The sequence below is a fragment of the Patiria miniata genome, unplaced genomic scaffold, assembly GCF_015706575.1.
Source record: "Patiria miniata isolate m_02_andy unplaced genomic scaffold, ASM1570657v1 HiC_scaffold_3, whole genome shotgun sequence".
In the NCBI taxonomy this organism is placed as follows: Eukaryota; Metazoa; Echinodermata; class Asteroidea; order Valvatida; family Asterinidae; genus Patiria; species Patiria miniata.
This window is the reverse complement of record NW_024037069.1, coordinates 4,567,252-4,584,860: the sequence shown is the minus strand read 5'-3', so window position 1 is coordinate 4,584,860 and position 17,609 is coordinate 4,567,252. Positions and strand designations below refer to the sequence as shown.

The 17,609-nt window shown below is 42.8% G+C and overlaps 1 protein-coding gene across 1 annotated transcript; it reads right to left on the bottom strand.

Moving 5' to 3' along the window:
• Positions 1-4,078: 4,078 nt before the first annotated feature.
• LOC119737080 (F-box only protein 7-like) lies at positions 4,079-16,992 on the bottom strand. The gene is made up of 9 exons (XM_038211171.1): positions 16,763-16,992; positions 13,742-14,315; positions 11,911-12,142; positions 11,474-11,539; positions 10,020-10,109; positions 8,686-8,738; positions 7,870-8,028; positions 7,171-7,316; positions 4,079-4,798 (listed from the first exon to the last, which is right to left on the bottom strand). Exons 1-9 carry the CDS (start codon positions 16,861-16,863, stop codon positions 4,561-4,563), a joined length of 1,659 nt encoding a protein of 552 aa, XP_038067099.1. The 5' UTR covers positions 16,864-16,992; the 3' UTR covers positions 4,079-4,560.
• Between the last annotated feature and the right edge of the window lie 617 nt (positions 16,993-17,609).

Sequence of the window (17,609 nt, the reverse complement as noted above, 5' to 3'; positions counted from 1 at the left end):
AGGTAAAATAGGTCAAATACATGTATATGAAATTTTACCCAATAATGTCACAATTTTGGCCAAAATTTAGCGAATTTTGCCGGTCTGAATATTAAATCATGCCCCCAAAGCATCCTTAAGCATTGCTGAGTAATTTGGAGAAAATTCATTTTTTGGCCAAAATCGAAAAAAAGTAAGGCTAACCCCTTACATTTTTTTCAATTTTGGCCAAAAAATGAAATTTCTTGAAACTTGCTAGGAAGATACCTCAGCGTCCCTAGAACACGTTTCCACTCCTACATCGGACAGATAGGCCTTTAAAAAGGAATTATTGCGTTCAAAATTTCAGGTAAAATAGGTCAAATACATGTATATGAAATTTTACCCATTAATGTCACAATTTTGGCCAAAATGTAGCGAATTTTGCCGGTCTGAATATTAAATCATGCCCCCAAAGCATCCGAAAGCATTGCTGAGTAATTTGAGGAAAATTCATTTTTTGGCCAAAATCGAAAAAAAAAGTAAGGCTAACCCCTTACATTGTTTTTCAATTTTGGCCAAAAAATGAAATTTCTTGAAACTTGCTTGGAAGATACCTCAGGGTCCCTAGAACACGTTTCCACTGCTACATCGGACAGATAGGCCTTTAAAAAGGAAATATTGCGTCCACAATTTCAGGTAAAATAGGTCAAATACATGTATATGAAATTTTACCCAATAATGTCACAATTTTGGCCAAAATTTAGCGAATTTTGCCGGTCTGAATATTAAATCATGCACCCAAAGCATCCTTAAGCATTTCTGAGTAATTTGGAGAAAATTCATTTTTTGGCCAAAATCGAAAAAAAGTAAGGCTAACCCCTTACATTTTTTTCAATTTTTGCCAAAAAATGAAATTTCTTGAAACTTGCTAGGAAGATACCTCAGGGTCCCTAGAACACGTTTCCACTCCTACATCGGACAGATAGGCCTTTAAAAAGGAATTAATGCGTTCAAAATTTCAGGTAAAAGAGGTCAAATACATGTATATGAAATTTTACCCAATAATGTCACAATTTTGGCCATAATTTAGCGAATTTTGCCGGTCTGAATATTAAATCATGGCCCCAAAGCATCCTTAAGCATTTCTGAGTAATTTGGAGAAAATTCATTTTTTGGCCAAAATCGAAAAAAAGGTAAGGCTAACCCCTTACATTTTTTTTCAATTTTGGCCAAAAAATTAAATTTCTTGAAACTTGCTTGGAAGATACCTCAGGGTCCCTAGAACACATTTCCACTCCTACATCGGACAGATAGGCTTTAAAAAAGGAATTATTGCGTCCACATTTGAGGTAAAATAGGTCAAATACATGTATATGAAATTTTACCCAATAATGTCACAATTTTGGCCAAAATTTAGCGAATTTTGCCGGTCTGAATATTACATCATGCCCCCAAAGCATCCTTAAGCATTTCTGAGTAATTTGGAGAAAATTCATTTTTTGGCCAAAATCGAAAAAAAAGTAAGGCTAACCCCTTACATTTTTTTTCAATTTTGGCCAAAAAATGAAATTTTCTGAAACTTGCTTGGAAGATACCTCAGGGTCCCTAGAACACGTTTCCACTCCTACATCGGACAGATAGGCCTTTAAAAAGGAAATATTGCGTCCACATTTGAGGTAAAATAGGTCAAATACATGTATATGAAATTTTACCCAATAATGTCACAATTTTGGCCAAAATTTTGCGAATTTTGCCGGTCTGCATATTAAATCATGCCCCCAAAGCATCCTTAAGCATTTCTGAATAATTTGGAGAAAATTCATTTTTTGGCCAAAATCGAAAAAAAGGTAAGGGAAACCCCTTACATTTTTTTCAATTTTGGCCAAAAAATGAAATTTCTTGAAACTTGCTAGGAAGATACCTCAGGGTCCCTAGAACACGTTTCCACTCCTACATCGGACAGATAGGCCTTTAAAAAGGAAATATTGCGTCCACAATTTGAGGTAAAATAGGTCAAATACATGTATATGAAATTTTACCCAATAATGTCACAATTTTCGCAAAAAATATAGCGAATTTTGCTGGTCTGAATATTAAATCATGCCCCCAAAGCATCCTTAAGCATTTCTGAGTAATTTGGAGAAAATTCATTTTTTGGCCAAAATCGAAAAAAAGTACCCCTTACATTTTTTTAAATTTTGGCCAAAAAATGAAATTTCTTGAAACTTGCTAGGAAGATACCTCAGGGTCCCTAGAACACGTTTCCGCTCCTACATCGGACAGATAGGCCTTTAAAAAGGAAATATTGCGTCCACAATTTCAGGTAAAATAGGTCAAATACATGTATATGAAATTTTAAATGTCGAAGATTTTTCCCAAATCTTCAATATATTTGGTGTTTGTATGTTGATTGATGCTCCTCTTTCCTTTTAGAACATTTCTGTATAGTTTGAATAAAATTCATTTTTCGGACAAATTTCATCAAAAAAGTAAGGCTTAGGCCAAAAAAAAAAATCTCCGGCTTCTGGTATGCGCGCGCGTCGCCGTAGTCATGCGCGTCGGCAAAATGAAAAAGTTTTTTTTTCAATAAAAGGTGATGTCTCAAAACCGCCAAACTCACTGGTTTGACTGGAATTCTTTTTTTTTTTGGCCTTACCCTTGTACTTTTCTCAATTTTGGCCAAAAAATGAAATGAAATGGCTTAAAACTTGCTGGAAAGATGCCTAAAGGACCATAGAACACATTCCGATGTGATTTCTGGACACACGTGCTTTTCAAAAATAAATTTCCGAAAATTTGGGGTGAAATCTGTCAAAACTAATGATTTGTTTTCCTCTAAATGTCGATGATTTTTGCCCCAATCGTCAATATATTTGGTGTTTGAATAAGGGAATAAATGTGTGCTCTGGAGGTTTTTATCACTCGTTTAATACTGCTTAGAGTCTGGGTGCTGATAATTACCCGAGCCGGAGGCGAGGGTAATTATCAGCACCCAGACTCTAAGCGGTATTAAACGAGTGATAAATACCGACCGAGCACATATTTATTCACATTCAATTCCCAAAAAATTTCAAATAATTCGTTCAAAAAATCCCGATTTTGTTCAACAAGTTCACTTCATGCTTTTTGAAACATCCCTCTAGCAAAATAATGGAGTGTTCAGCTGGCGAGTAAGATGTAAACAACCCTTTTATGGAGATTGACGCGCGCGTAACATGTTCTGCGCGATGTCACGCAGAACGCACCTGGGGCGTTGCGTTTTGAATTTAGAACTATAAAATTCTGACTCGCTTGTAGTGTTGCGCATGCCTACGTGAGGATTGTGAACGTTCAACCAATGAAACGGTAAGAGGCACTGGATTTTTAGGAGTCCACATTTTATTGTGACACTGGAAAAGTGTTTCAGACCAGCTAGCCATGTCTTTATCATCCGTTTAATACCGGCCACGTGACGGGCTCTCGACCAATAGGAATAGCTAAACTGTCTGAGGTATTTATGAATACCGGTTAATTGTTGTTTCATTACCGGAAGTAACTGATAATGTCACAGCAATTGACTGATACTATGATAGTGTAGTAACATTGCCTACACTATCAGTCAATGTTTGTTACATTATTGGTTAGTGATACAATATCGGTTAATTTTTGTGACATCATCGGTTGGTGACACATTATCCGTTGGTTACTACATTAGCAGTTGTAACACAGCCTTTCTGGTTGAGAAAAAAAAATAAACTAAAGTACGCATTTTACAACATTTTTCATAACCAGGAGAAAATTATGGATGAAATTTAAGCCTGTACGAAACATCAATTCAAATTGTTAAGTATCGCGGGTTTGCTCAGTGAAGAACCAGTTAGTTATTTGTTAACTTTTACAATGTATTTACATTTTGCATCATATTTTTTTAAAAATTGGTGTGGTCCTCAAAAGTACCGGTCAACTTTCATCCTGAACACGCAACCGTTTTGGATATTGGAGTCTTGCAAACGACGTAGTGCTTCATTTAGACACTTTGAACACACGCATTGGTTGTGTTGCGTGTGCCTAACTGAAGATAGTTAAGAAAGTGACAAGTCACCTGTCAGAATCCACATTAAAAAAAAAAGAGACAACATTTTTTCAATGGAGTCAAAATTGCATATGAATTTTTTAATAGTTCTACACAAAATCAAAAGAGAGATTCTTATTCAAGGGGTAGGTCAACCAATTTTTCCATTTTAAAAAGTCTGTTTTTCTATTTTAGGAAATAATTATAATTCAACAACAGATATAACAACAAAAACTCAATTTATACATCGTACATAGTGTAGTGAAAGTTTAATGTTAACTTTTCTACAGAATTTCAACAAAATCTTCCAAAACTGTACATCATGTGTGAAATTGAACATATTTACATATTTTTTTTTAAATCTCAAAATGGTTGGCATACTTGAACACACACCTTAGGTTTTTTTTTCTCAAAAACCTAAAGGCAACTTCAGAAGGTGAATGTCGTCATTTCTTTTCCATTTTTGTGTTTCCAGAACAGAAAATCAGTAGCCTTAAAATTGTGTTAAAGCAAACTAAAATGACTTGAAAATTAATCGACAAATCTCATCAGAAATAGAAACCCCTATTGCCACTCCCTGACGAGCGCCCGCCCCTACCCCCTTGGCCGCTACCCAGGGGATCCCGACGGTTGGGGACCCGAGGCAGGGGGTTCAGGATGGGGTCTCTGCTGGGAAATGGGACGATGTCTGGGCCCGGAAACGGGATGATGGTGGGGTCTCTCCTGATTGGGAGAAGGTGCGGTGGGGCCAGGCTGGCAAAAGGGTCCAGATCATAATCCCCACCTCTGTGAATTGACGAGAAAAAAGACAGACAACTGACAACTTAGCACAGTTAGCCTGTCAGGTTTAGTGGTAGGGGAGATGATGACTAGAGCAAGCCCGGTCGGAATGGGACAAACCATTCAATCAGGCTGTACCAGATGTTGACGGGAAGGGTATTAAAGGAAGGAGGGAGTGGGGGATATGGGGTACTAAACCGTTGCCTGGGGGTAGCCTGAAATGTTGGTGGTGGGAGAGGTAACGGCTAGAACATGCCAAATCTGAATGGGACACACCATTCAACAAGGCTGTACCGGAGATGGTTAGAAAGGGGGAGGCGTGATCGGGCGAGGGAATTTTTTTTGGGGGGGGGGCATGATGGGTACTAACCTGTAGCATGGAGGGTAGCAAGGCAAGTTAGATGATAGTGGAGGTGGTGGCAAGAACATGTTCTGTCTGATATCTAGGCCATGCAAGTAATGCTAGTCTGGAGGGTAGCCGGGTATGTTTGGTAGTAGGGGAGGTGGTAGTAAGGGAGGTGGTGGTAGGAACATGCCTGGTCGGACATCAAGGCTGTACAAGAGATGATAGGGGAGTGGTGGGGAGGCGCTGAATAGGGGTGGAGGTCGATGGGGTTAGAGGTACTAACCTGTAGCCTGGAGGGTAGCCGGGTATATTTGGTTGTAGGGGAGGTGGTGGCAGGAACATGCCTGTGTGACACCTACACTATACAAGAGATGATAAGGGAGTGGTGGGGAGGCGCTGAATAGGGGTGGAGGTCGATGGGGTTAGAGGTGCCAACCTGTAGCCTGGAGGGTAGCCTGGCATGTTTGGTAGTAGGGGAGGTGGTGGAAGGAACATGCCTGGTCAGAGACCTACACCATACAAGATGTGATAGGGGAGTGGTGGGGAGGTAATGAATAGGGGTAGGGGTTGATGGGGTTAGAGGTACTAACCTGTAGCCTGGAGGGTAGCCTGGCATGTTTGGTAGTAGGGGAGGTGGTGGAAGGAACATGCCTGGTCAGAGACCTACACCATACAAGATGTGATAGGGGAGTGGTGGGGAGGTAATGAATAGGGGTAGGGGTTGATGGGGTTAGAGGTACTAACCTGTAGCCTGGAGGGTAGCCTGGCATGTTTGGTGGTAGTGGAGGTGGTGGAAGGAACACGCCTGGTCAGAGACCTACACCATACAAGATGTGATAGGGGAGTGGTGGGGAGGTGATGAAAAGGGGAAGGGGTTGATGGAGTTACAGGTACTAACCTGTAGCCTGGAGGGTAGCCGGGCATGTTTGGTGGTAGGGGAGGTGGTGGCAGGAACATGCATATGCCTGGTCAGAGACCTACGCCATACAAGATGTGATAGGGGAGTGGTGGGGAGGTGATGAATAGGAGTAGGGGTTGATGGGGTTAGAGGTACTAACCTGTAGCCTGGAGGGTAGCCGGGCATGTTTGGTGGTAGGGGAGGTGGTGGAAGGAACATGCCTGGTCAGAGACCTACACCATACAAGATGTGATAGGGGAGTGGTGGGGAGGTGATGAATAGGGGTAGGGGTTGATGGGGTTAGAGGTACTAACCTGTAGCCTGGAGGGTAGCCGGGCATGTTTGGTGGTAGGGGAGGTGGTGGAAGGAACATGCATATGCCTGGTCAGAGACCTACGCCATACAAGATGTGATAGGGGTGCGGTGGGGAGGTGGTGAATAGGGGTAGGGGTTGATGGAGTTACAGGTACTAACCTGTAGCCTGAGGGTAGCCTGGCATGTTTGGTGGTAGGGGAGGTGGTGGAAGGAACATGCATATGCCTGGTCAGAGACCTACGCCATACAAGATGTGATAGGGAAGTGGTGGGGAGGCGGTGAATAGGGGTAGGGGTTGATGGTGTTAGAGGTACTAACCTGTAGCCTCGAGGGTAGCCTGGAATGTTTGGCGGTAGGAGTGGTGGTGGAAGGAACACCTAGGCTATACAGGAGATGATAAGGGTGTGGTGGGGAGGTGGTGAATAGGGGTAGGGGTTGATGGGGTTAGAGGTTCTAACCTGTAGCCTGGAGGGTAGCCTGGCATGTTTGGTGGTAGGGGAGGTGGTGGAAGGAACATGCCTGGTCGGACAGGGACGGACCGATCCATCAGGTTCCTGCGACATCTCTCCAAATTCTTCTTGTTCTTGTATTCCTGCTTGTAGAGCTGTCAAGATGTGATAGGGGAGTGGTGGGGAGGCGGTGAATAGGGGTAGGGGTTGATGGGGTTAGAGGTACTAACCTGTAGCCTGGAGGGTAGCTGGGCATGTTTGGTGGTAGGGGTGGTGGTGGCAGGAACATCTAGACTATACAAGAGATGATAAGGGTGTGGTGGGGAGGAGGTGAACAGGAGTAGGGGTTGATGGAGTAAGAGGTACTAACCTGTAGCCTGGAGGGTAGCCTGGCATGTTTGGTGGTAGGGGAGGTGGTGGAAGGAACATGCCTGGTCGGACAGGGACGGACCGATCCATCAGGTTCCTGCGATATCTCTCCAAATCCTTCTTGTTCTTGTACTCCTGCTTGTAGAGCTGTCCAGATTGATGACAAAATTGGCATTGCATCGATTCTTTATTTCTCTTATTTTTTATTATTAAAAATCATTGAAGCTTTGGGATTTAGCACCTGTTTTATTATGTTGTATCTATTTTCTGATGAATAAAAACCCCCACAGTGCTGGGGCAGTTTAGGGCAGTACGGGAACCAACTGACGGGGTAGTTTGGGGATGATACAGGGACTCATGGGTTGAACAATTTGCTTTGTAACTGCTGATATTGGTAACTTCCAGGGTTAACCCTTTTCACTATTTTATTAAGCCCGGTTCATACTCGGCGAGAAAGCGAAAGGGAACGCGAACTTGTGACATCACGGCAAGTATTCGCCCTGCGAATTCGAAAAAAGTTTAACTCTTTCAACTCAGGTGAATTTCGCAGCGAATGTTTCATGAGGTTAAATTCTCTTCGCATTTGCATTTGAATGAAGTATGAACCGGGCTTAACACTGCCTTTAAAGTGGGCGTCATGTGTATGGACATAGTGCCCTCTACCGTTATTTCACAGTCAATATTTCCAAGTGGTTAGTACCTCTCTCCAGTCAAGACACTGCTCGGACTCCTTGCAGCCGAAGTCTCGCAGCAGGAGCTGTCGCCATAGCGACCTGTCGGTGGCCATGTTGTAAAAGTGGTTGCAGACCTCGGACACGTTGAGTAAGCTTCGTAGGTCCAGGAAACTCAGAATCAGGAGCTAACTCGGTCCAAAAGGAAAACAAAAGGAATGTCATGGTTAAAGTTGCTCCCCCATGTTTTTTTTAAAAATAGATTAAGCCTAGCACATTAACTTCAGCATTAAAGGTATAGTCCATCATTTGTAATTTGTGCATTTTGTTCGTTTGAAGCAACAAACGTACTCAAAATCTGAAGAAGGGTGCTGAACAACTAACCTGATGAAGTTTCAGCTCAGCTTCAGCTGTATATTCGGAGAAAAACAGCATTCTAGGATCTCGATTTCAAATCAAAAGTTGCTGAATCATGTCGAGACACGTTCTCACTGAGCCGAATGCAGCTACGCAATGTCATGCACTGATCCGACGAATTAAAGCAACCGCGCGCGCGCGTGTGCATCCTGCCAATGCTTGCGCGCTTCGCCGAATAACAAAACAAACTACTAATTTGAATTTCCTACGGTGCGTCTTAAGAAGCACCGTTGGAAAGGTCTTCTTTTGTTGATTTCTTTAAAATGACAGCATGCCAGAAAGAATAATTTCACAGGGAGTTTAGTCCCCTTACCATCTTGCAACCAAGTATGTTTTTCAACACTAATTACGTCAGTGACTTTTTGGATAGCTGCAAATGATGGACTATAGCTTTAATAGATAATTGTTTTTGAACTACATGTACTTACTTGAATTTCAGGGAAAAGAGCCAGGAGTCCATTCAGAGGAACAAGACCCAACTCTGAATAAAAAAAAAATAAAGGATTAAATTAATTAATTAGTCAAGCTGGACCCTAAATGCTCAGTTTAGGACATTACTTACTGACTCAGTCAGTTATGCATTTACAGGTAGTACAGGAACCAGGTACCCGACTGAAAAAAACCTGGGTACCCTGCCCCCGTGTACCCGTTAAAGAAACCCAACCCCAAAATTCAGGTCATGAAAGTTGCTGTTCAGACTGTTCACAAAGGTCTGAAGCAAGATGCAAGTGTGTACACTACAGTGAGCTTCATAGCTTTATGGTGTAAACTGCAGCTTCTGCCAGTGAGCGTCATAAATGTAAAAAATGCTCTTTTTTTGTGTTTGCTTTTTTTTTTTTTTTTTTTTTCCCCCCACAAAAGGTTCCCACAAATGACATGCAAAACCTTCCTCCTTTCATAGTCCGAGATGCAAAACCTTCCTCCTTTCATAGTCTGAGATGTTACCAAGTAATTTTGAAAGCTGGTTACAGGTACCCGATCCCATAATCTGGAATCTGACATCAACTGTCGGGTACTCGGTTCCACACCACAGCCCTTGTCAGTTGATCAGTCAGTGACCCAGCCAGTCAGAGGAGAGTTCTATGGGCTCCGTGCGCCGACCAAAGAGGGCGCCCTTTTACCTAGCAACAATGTCCCATGGGCGGGACATTTCGCTGGTTGACGTGCACCATTCCTTGTGTGTGAGGCACGTACACCAGGGGATTTGTACTATGTACACGCAGTGGCTGCGCTTCGCGGCAGTCAGGCAAGATGGCGTCGGTCGGTCACCCCCAACTGTACTCTCTTTGCCGGTGAGGGGGTACTTGTAAACGGAGCGGATAGGCTAGATATTGTGCGTCCCAGGGACTAGTATATAATGCACTACCCAAAACAAGCCATTACATTGTATTTTGTTTTAATAATGCCTCACATAAATTAAGACCATTTTCATAAGTCAGAGTTTTGTTTAAACTTTTTAATGTGGTACTACTAACAACCTGACTTTTGGTCGCTATTGTTGGGTGGTAGTAGGCGTGTCGCGCGTCAGCATGTGCATGGGCTGGGGGTTAGTTGTTTTTTACTTCACAGATGCATTGGGACATCGACCAATGAAAGAAGCGCGTCTGCCTCATAAATATGTATAAGGTGTTATAAAAAGATTGGATCCTGTCAGTACTCAGTACAGGTATTTGCATATATATAGGCAAAGGAATCAATTTACAGCTTCACATTGTGTTGACTATCACTCCATGTTTACATGTGGACTATGGAATCAAAGTACCTGATCTTGTGGTCAGCAGCAAGGAGTAGGCAATGGAATCCTTGAATAGCCTGGACAGCTGTGGTAGGTTGGTGTACACGGGCTGTTCCCCTACACAAACAAACATGGAGAAGTGTAAACACACCACTATGAATTTGAACATTAGATGGATTCCACAGAGTTGGTTTTAAGTATCAGCCATTGTTCAACGGAGCCCGCAAGTTCCGTAACGTTTGATATCTGTGAGCATTGCAGACTTTACGCGACCCCGCGCGCCAGCCAATCAAAGTCGACTTTAGAAATTGTGACGCCGTTGCGAGCAAAAGTTTGGCCTAAGCTGCTGATTGGTCAATTGGCTGCCATGTTTTTGTAATATAACAACGGGTTACCAAAGACCCATCCGCTGAATGGTCAGAATCGAGAGGTCAAGGCGCAGGCTTGTTTTGCATAATTAACGGCCAAATCTGCTTGCGTATCATAGAGGCTGGCTTTGCAAGTGGCTATTCCATACACTACATGTAAGAGCTGGTGGAATCGGGCAAAGACAGGCTTGGAATTTTGTTCCCTATAATGCAACCAGTCCCTAGAATGTGCTATCAGCAAGATGAACGAATCGAGTTTTGGGAACTTTGGCACTCTAACCCAAGAAATGCTCTAGCATACCTCGAGCAAGTGCTGTACAAAACATGTAGCTTTAAGCTTGCAGGAAGTATGTTTAATGTTTCTTTGGTCCAGATGCCATCGTTCTCAAGACTGAATTTGATTCAGTGAACATGCCTTTCATCAGGGACCAGCTGCATCAGGGAAGCAAATACAAATCCCATCTTGAACAAAGACTATCGAGTTAAGACAATTTTGCCAATGTGTTAATATCCAAGTAAAATTCAAATAAAACAAATTGTTTAAAGGTATTTGTCATTTGTGCCTTTTTTCGGTTGAAGCAACAAATGTGCTCAAAATCTAATGACGGGTGCTGAACAACTAACCTGACCAAGTTTCAGCTCAGTGAATGCTGTATATTCAGAGAAAACAATATTCTGTGATCTCGGTTTCAATTAAATAGTTTCCGAGTCATGTTATAGATTACACCTGAAATCAGCATCCGGGATAAGTTTTCATTCAGCCGATTGCAGCTACGCGATGTCAGCCTAAGAATATTAGCAATCGCACGAGCGTGCATTGTTTCAATGCACGCACCCATTCACGGATTCGTGGAATTACACACCAATTACTAACAAAAATTTCCAAAAATGTGTCACTTGATGCATCTTTGGAAAAGGCCTTCCTTTTAATAGTGTTTTCTTCAAAATGACAGCATGCCAGAAAGAATAATTTCACAGGGAGTTTAGTGCCATTTCCATCCGTAAACCTAGTAAGCTTTTTAACAATAATTTTGTCAGCCACTTTTTGGATAGCTGCAAATGATCTACTCTACCTTTAAATATTTTGGCATAGTGGAAGAAATAATTTCTCACCTAGGCTAGTCACATATTCACTTGGGTTCAACTGCAAAGTAAAAGACGTCTTTCCAGCTGTTACGCCTGTATTGGGAAAGCCAAAACAAACGTTTGAAAAGAGGGAAAGGTTTTTCAAATGAAAAACAAAATATGATTATTGTCAATCACTGATTTGTGTCCGAGTGGAACCGTATTTAAAATATAGGGATGTAGATCATTGTCAGTAAAATGTGGTCCAAGTTGTCGCGACCATTCCACTGAGTTCTTGGTCCATGTAGGCCGAACACTCACATCAAGAAGCAACACCTTCAAGTACATTCAGAAAAACAATAGTCACACGTACTTCGCACCAAAGGCGCGATCGAGTAGGTACGCACACGCACCCTTGTCCGTCCCACTGGGGATTCCGAAAGTAGCCACAAAGTTCACGCACAGAATCCATTGGGTTCACTCACCATACACTACCGTCTGCTTCCCGACCGGCACGCACGCAATGCTACAAACAGCGCCCTCTAAAGACGGATGGCAGTAACGCAGCCTGTGGACCCCGCTGACCCTCCAACTGGCCGGCATGCTTGCCCTTGCATCATCAACAGAGGGCGCTGTGGGCTGTTTCTTGCAGAAGGTGGAGGTGCCAGGCCTACTATCTTCCACTTGCGAATTGCTCTCACTGCTGTCTGCCACGGGCTGCATAAAATGTTGACAATTTAGAAAGAACTGAAATTCAGTGAAGTTGCAAGTGGTGGTATGATTGACTTGTAACCCTACAGCAAAAGTTGTCGATGAAGGCCTAACTGGCTGTTCCTGCTCTTAAAGCTACAGTCCATCATTTGTAATTTGTGCATTTTGTTCGTTTGAAGCAACAAAAGTGTTCAAAATCTTATTACGGATACTGAACAACTAACCTGATGAAGTTTCAGCTCAGCTTCAGCTGTAGTTTCCAAGAAAAACAGCATTCTAGGATCTCAATTTCAAATCAAAAGTTGCTGAATCATGTTTTGAATTGTTTTGAATTGCAGCTTTACGCGATGTCGCGCACTGATCCGACGAATTATAGCAACCGAGGGCGCTTGTGCTGCGCCGAATAACAAAACGGACTACTAATTTAAATTTTCCTACGGTGCGTCTTAAGACGCACCGTTGGAAAGGCCTTCTTTCGTTGATTACTTCAAAATGATAGCTTGCCAGAAAGATTAATTTCACAGGGAGTTTAGTCCACTTACTATCTTTCAACCAAGTATGTTTTTCAACAATAATACGCCAGTTACTTTTTCGGATGGCTGCAAATGATGGACTATAGCTTTAATGGGTTGGGCTGGCCTTTGTAAACGTGTACATGTTGATGTTTTTCACAAGGAAGAATGCAACCGATTTAATGGACCACACACACTGAACCGACGATTGTCGCTTAAACTGCGCGCCTGTGCTTCGTGTCAATGCACTTGCACCCATTCACAATTTCACAAACCACATGCCAATGGAAATTTCCAAAAATGTGTCACTTGACGCATCTTTGGAAATGACCTTCTGTTATCGTTTTCCTCAAAATGACAGCATGCCAGAAGGAATAATTTCACAAGGAGTTTAGTGTCATTACTAACTTTAGACCAAATAAGTTTTCTAACAATAATTTGGTAGGTTACTTTTTGGATAGCTGCAAATGTTCTACTCTACCTAGCTGGAGTTACCCAGCCCTAAATTTTATCATTGGGTTGTCATTTAGCAGCGTAGGCAGGTCCCAAAAGAAATTGCGAACTTGCCTGGAATAACCATTACACAGGTCCTTGAAGTAGAAAACGATCCACGATGAAGATTCAGCCTACAATTGCAGTGAAAAAAGGAGGAATAACCGCTAACCTGACAACCTTGCTGGCATGGCCAGGACCGCAATTGGTTTGTGCACAAAAAATTGTGTACAATGAATGGCGGTCGATTACCATGCACAGCGCGCTGATACTAGTCGTTTTTGCCAGCTGTGCTGGCTGTTGGCGCATGACGTCACGCGGAAGCGTAACACCCGATGACCGTTTCATGCACTAATATGAGGTTTACCACTCGCATCACAGCTGCGGTACTGGAACCGCAACCGACAGTGCATAAAACAGGTTTTTTTGGGACCTGCCTACGCTGCTGGGTTACGTGAAAAATTATCTCCAGCCCTAAATGACAACCCAATGATAAAATTTAGGGCTGGGTAACTCCAGCTATACTCTACCGTCCTTCGTATACGAGTACCCTCAAGTGACAGCTTACAAAAGTATGATCCTTTCATACATGAACACGTACCTCTGTTTGAAACCCAGTCTCCACCATCAATACATGGAGGACAATGCATAGTGCTTCTTCTAAAGTTCTTGGTCTGTTCCCTGAATACAGCGCTCTCAGCCTCTGCGGTATCAGGCAATCCGTTGCGCTCCGACACAGCATGGGTTCTCTGACCGACCTCGGCGCATCCTCATTTCCGTCTTCCATCCTTGCTTGGCAACCACTCGGGCCTTGCGACTCATCTGTTGTTGCTGACATCGTTCGGGTTGAGTTCAAATCTGGAGCTGCAGGAGTTCCCAATTGGCTCTTGTTGTTGGGTGTTCTGCACGCCCCTTTTGAGGTTTGGTTTTGAGTGCCATCGTCAATTTCCATAGACCCAACACAAGCTGGCTCCGATCCTGTCTGCCCAGTCCCAAGACATTGGGAGGCTGGGGCTTGATCTACTGTGCTCCGAGATCCGATAGCGCCCTCACTTGTTCTGATGATGCGCAGTAAGTCTCCCGATACGATACCGCAGTGAGACAAGGGGGAGTCCGGCTCACTTACCAGTGCTTCTTGGCCATTGAGACTCAATTCAAAGCTCCCCACATCTTGACTGCAAAGGATTCATAAAAAAAAGGTTAAAACTGGCCCAGCGTATATTTCCTTAAAACAAATCGACTGTGCTCAAATTAAATTGATCCCCGTTTTCCTGGCATGCCTGGAGGCCGCCATCTTGAATTCAAGATGGCGGCCTCCAGCACGACGAGGATCGGTTTCAAATTGAAGGTGAAATTTCTCTTTTCTTCCCAAAGGTATGTGAACCTAACCACCGACATTTGTTTTTTCACTTCCCACTGAAGCCTAGGGGCGCATCAGGCAGTTTGAGGACTGTTTTGGGGGTGAAATCTGAAGATTTTAATAGGGGGTACAAGTGAAAATGGACAAAAACGGTTATTGGTAATGCCGTGTACTCTAAGAGTAAGATCCTAGGACCCTACTAATTGCCAGACCAGACCATCTCCAAATGTTAAAAGAGGCGATTCGTAGAGTCCTAGTTACTCGGACTAATTTTGATGTACATTTGTGTACTTAGTAGTAGGAGTTTCGTAGTTAGTCACTAAATTCGTTGGTGGTGCTGTCTATGGGGCTCCGGGAGCAGGGGTAACATAACAACCAACAACATAAGCCTAATGTAGCATGGTTAGCTAGTAGCTCCACTTGTGTGGCCTCAGTATTGCTGCGCTGTACGTTAGGCCACATGTCTGGTTTCCCGACTTACTGAGGAGTTTAGTCCAAAACTGGTGCATGTGGACTACAAAAAAGGTTTCCAAAATTCTCGAAAATTTTGAAGAAAGATAAGCTAATCTACTCGGAAGACAAAAGATGAGACATCATACAATACAACCATATGCAGTGGTATGTAAACAAATGCCCCAAAAATGTGCGCCAGTGTTTGGACTAAACTCCTCAGTAAGTTGGAAAACCAGACGTGTGGCCGAACCTACAGCGCAGCAATAGTACTGCGGTCACACAAGTGGGGTTAGCTTACCCCTAGAACTATGGGTATTACACGTAATACCCATAGTTCTAGGGGTAGGGCTAGCTGGCTGGTTAGCATGGTTAGGGTAATCCTTATCTTGGCGATCGTGTAGTGTAGGGCCCGGTTCCTATAACTTATAAGGGAACAAAATCCACTTTAAAATTATTAGACCCACCAAAGTAGTTGGTGACATTCTCAATAAACAGGTATGTCATACATGTAGATACAGGGCAGGGTTTTGATGTTTTGAGGGAAATTTGGGGGTAAAATGAGGATGACAGCGCGGCGACAACACGCAACCCGAAAATAAAGATGGTGATCACTGCGCGATGTACCGTGAGCATGCACGGCGCGCTGAATCGCAAGGCACAAACCGCGCAGGAAAATCTTGATTTTTACCCCAAGAAACTGTTCAAAATTGCAAAACGGGTGTCGTTAGAATTGAGAAAAGTCTGCTTTTGATAGTAGAGGTGATTTTTGAGCAATAAAGAACATTTTTGACTCTAATTTGATCAAAACAAAACAGGGGCCCTACACTTCATGATCGCCCTTATCTTTAAAGGACACCTCTATTTTTTACGAGTTCTGTTAGTTCTGTTCAAAACTAACTTTGCAGATGACTGTCCAGTACCAAAATGACTTTTGCAGTCTTTTTTTCTTCAGATAAACTCATGTTAGTTGTAATTTTGGTAATCCTTACTTTTAGGACACCTCTATTTTGTACGAGTTCTGTTCAAAACTGACTTTTGCAGATGACTGTCCAGTACCAAAGTGACTTTTGCAGGCTAAAGAAGTCTTTTTTCTTCAGACAAACTCATGTTAGTTATAATTTTGAAACCACTTTCAAAGAAAATGCGACTTTCCTACCAATAACAATTCGCCATCTTGCTTTTTAAATTTATTTTCTGTTTGTCATCGTCGTCTTTATCCCCTCATAAATCAAAACCCTGCCCTCTTTCTACAAAATCAAACCTGCTGATATTCAAGAGGTGTCATTGCCAAATGTTCAAATGTGTCAATAAATATCAGAATGTCACTTTTGAGTGTCATTTAGTCAGCGTTTTGGTGAGTCTTTTAACCTTATATAGGAAAGGGGTCCTAAAAGTAAGGATTACCGTAATTTTGAAAGCACTTTCAAAGAAAATGCGACTTTCCCACCTTTTTTTTGCAGTTCGCCATCTTGCTTTTTCTATTATCTGTTTGCCATTTTCGTCTTTAACCCTTTAAAATCAAAGCCCTGCTCTCTTTCTACAAAATTAAACCTGCTGATATTCAAGAATGTGTCATTGCAGCAACTCCGTCATTGCCAACTGTTCAAATGTGTCAAGAAATATCAGAATGTCGCTTTTGAGTGTCATTTAGTCAGCTGTTTTGGTGAGTCTTTTATTTTTTAACCATATAGGAACGGGGTCCTAAAGGTAAGGATTAGCATGGTTTAATACTATTAGTATTAGCCTAGGCCTAGGCCCCCTAGGCCTTTTCGAAAACACGATTCAACTTTTTTTTCAAGAGCAATTTACCCGAAAGCTTGAGCCACGGATTCTTTTACTTCTGCTACCGTAGGGTCGCCTTCAAAATCCACCTTTTCTGTTCGACCTTCTGATCTTACTCGTAACTTCATTTCTGGGCATTTATCCGTTCGAAAATCACGTCTACTTTTTGTTGTTCTTTTCCACCATCCCCAGCCGACAGTATTTAGTACGACTACGAGTACGAGTACTCGCCGCGCCACACACTCGACTCATTGACATACTGTACATAACGTCATAAAATTGGGGAAGGGCGCCTCTAGCGGTAGGTAAACGCGCGTTCGGCCGATGAGGGGGTGCTTTAAAACCCATTTAAAACCAACTTTTCAAACTGTGTAAAGGCCTGCAAAAGCAAACCAGCAAATTTATTTGTTACAGGATGTTATAGTTCTTTGAATTTCGTCCGAAAAAACTTACAACCGGCTACAGGTTTGAAGACCGAGCCAGGCGGGGAAGTGGGAAGCAAAATCGGGCCGGTGTGACAGGTAATTCTGTCCCCCCCTGGTAAATGTGTCCCCCGGACACATTTACCGGCTCGTGACCCGGTAAATGTGTCCGGGGGGACACTTTTACCTAGGTAAATTTGTCCCCCTCCAGGTAAAAATGTCCCCCTGCTCAACGGTGAAAGTGTCCCCCTGGTAAATGTGTCCCCATGCAGTATGTACTGAGAGCAGCAGCGTGTCGCACGCGCCAGTACATGCTGCAAGATTTGAGGCAGTGATTATAACATGTGTACATAATTATGCGTCTCCCTCTACAATGGAAATTCGTCCAATAGGAAATTTCGTTACGCGCTATGATGGGAACACAGACTAATCCAAGGAGACGTTGCATCATA

Coding starts and splice junctions, on each gene's coding strand:
- LOC119737080 (XM_038211171.1), bottom strand. CDS start 16,863: ATGAAGTTACGAGTAAGATCAGAAGGTCGAACAGAAAAGGTGGATTTT. Junction 8,739..10,019: donor GCTGCTGACCACAAGATCAG/GTACTTTGATTC, acceptor TTTTTTATTCAG/AGTTGGGTCTTGTTCCTCTG. Junction 4,799..7,170: donor GGCTACCCTCCAGGCTACAG/GTTAGTACCTCT, acceptor GTCAATTCACAG/AGGTGGGGATTATGATCTGG.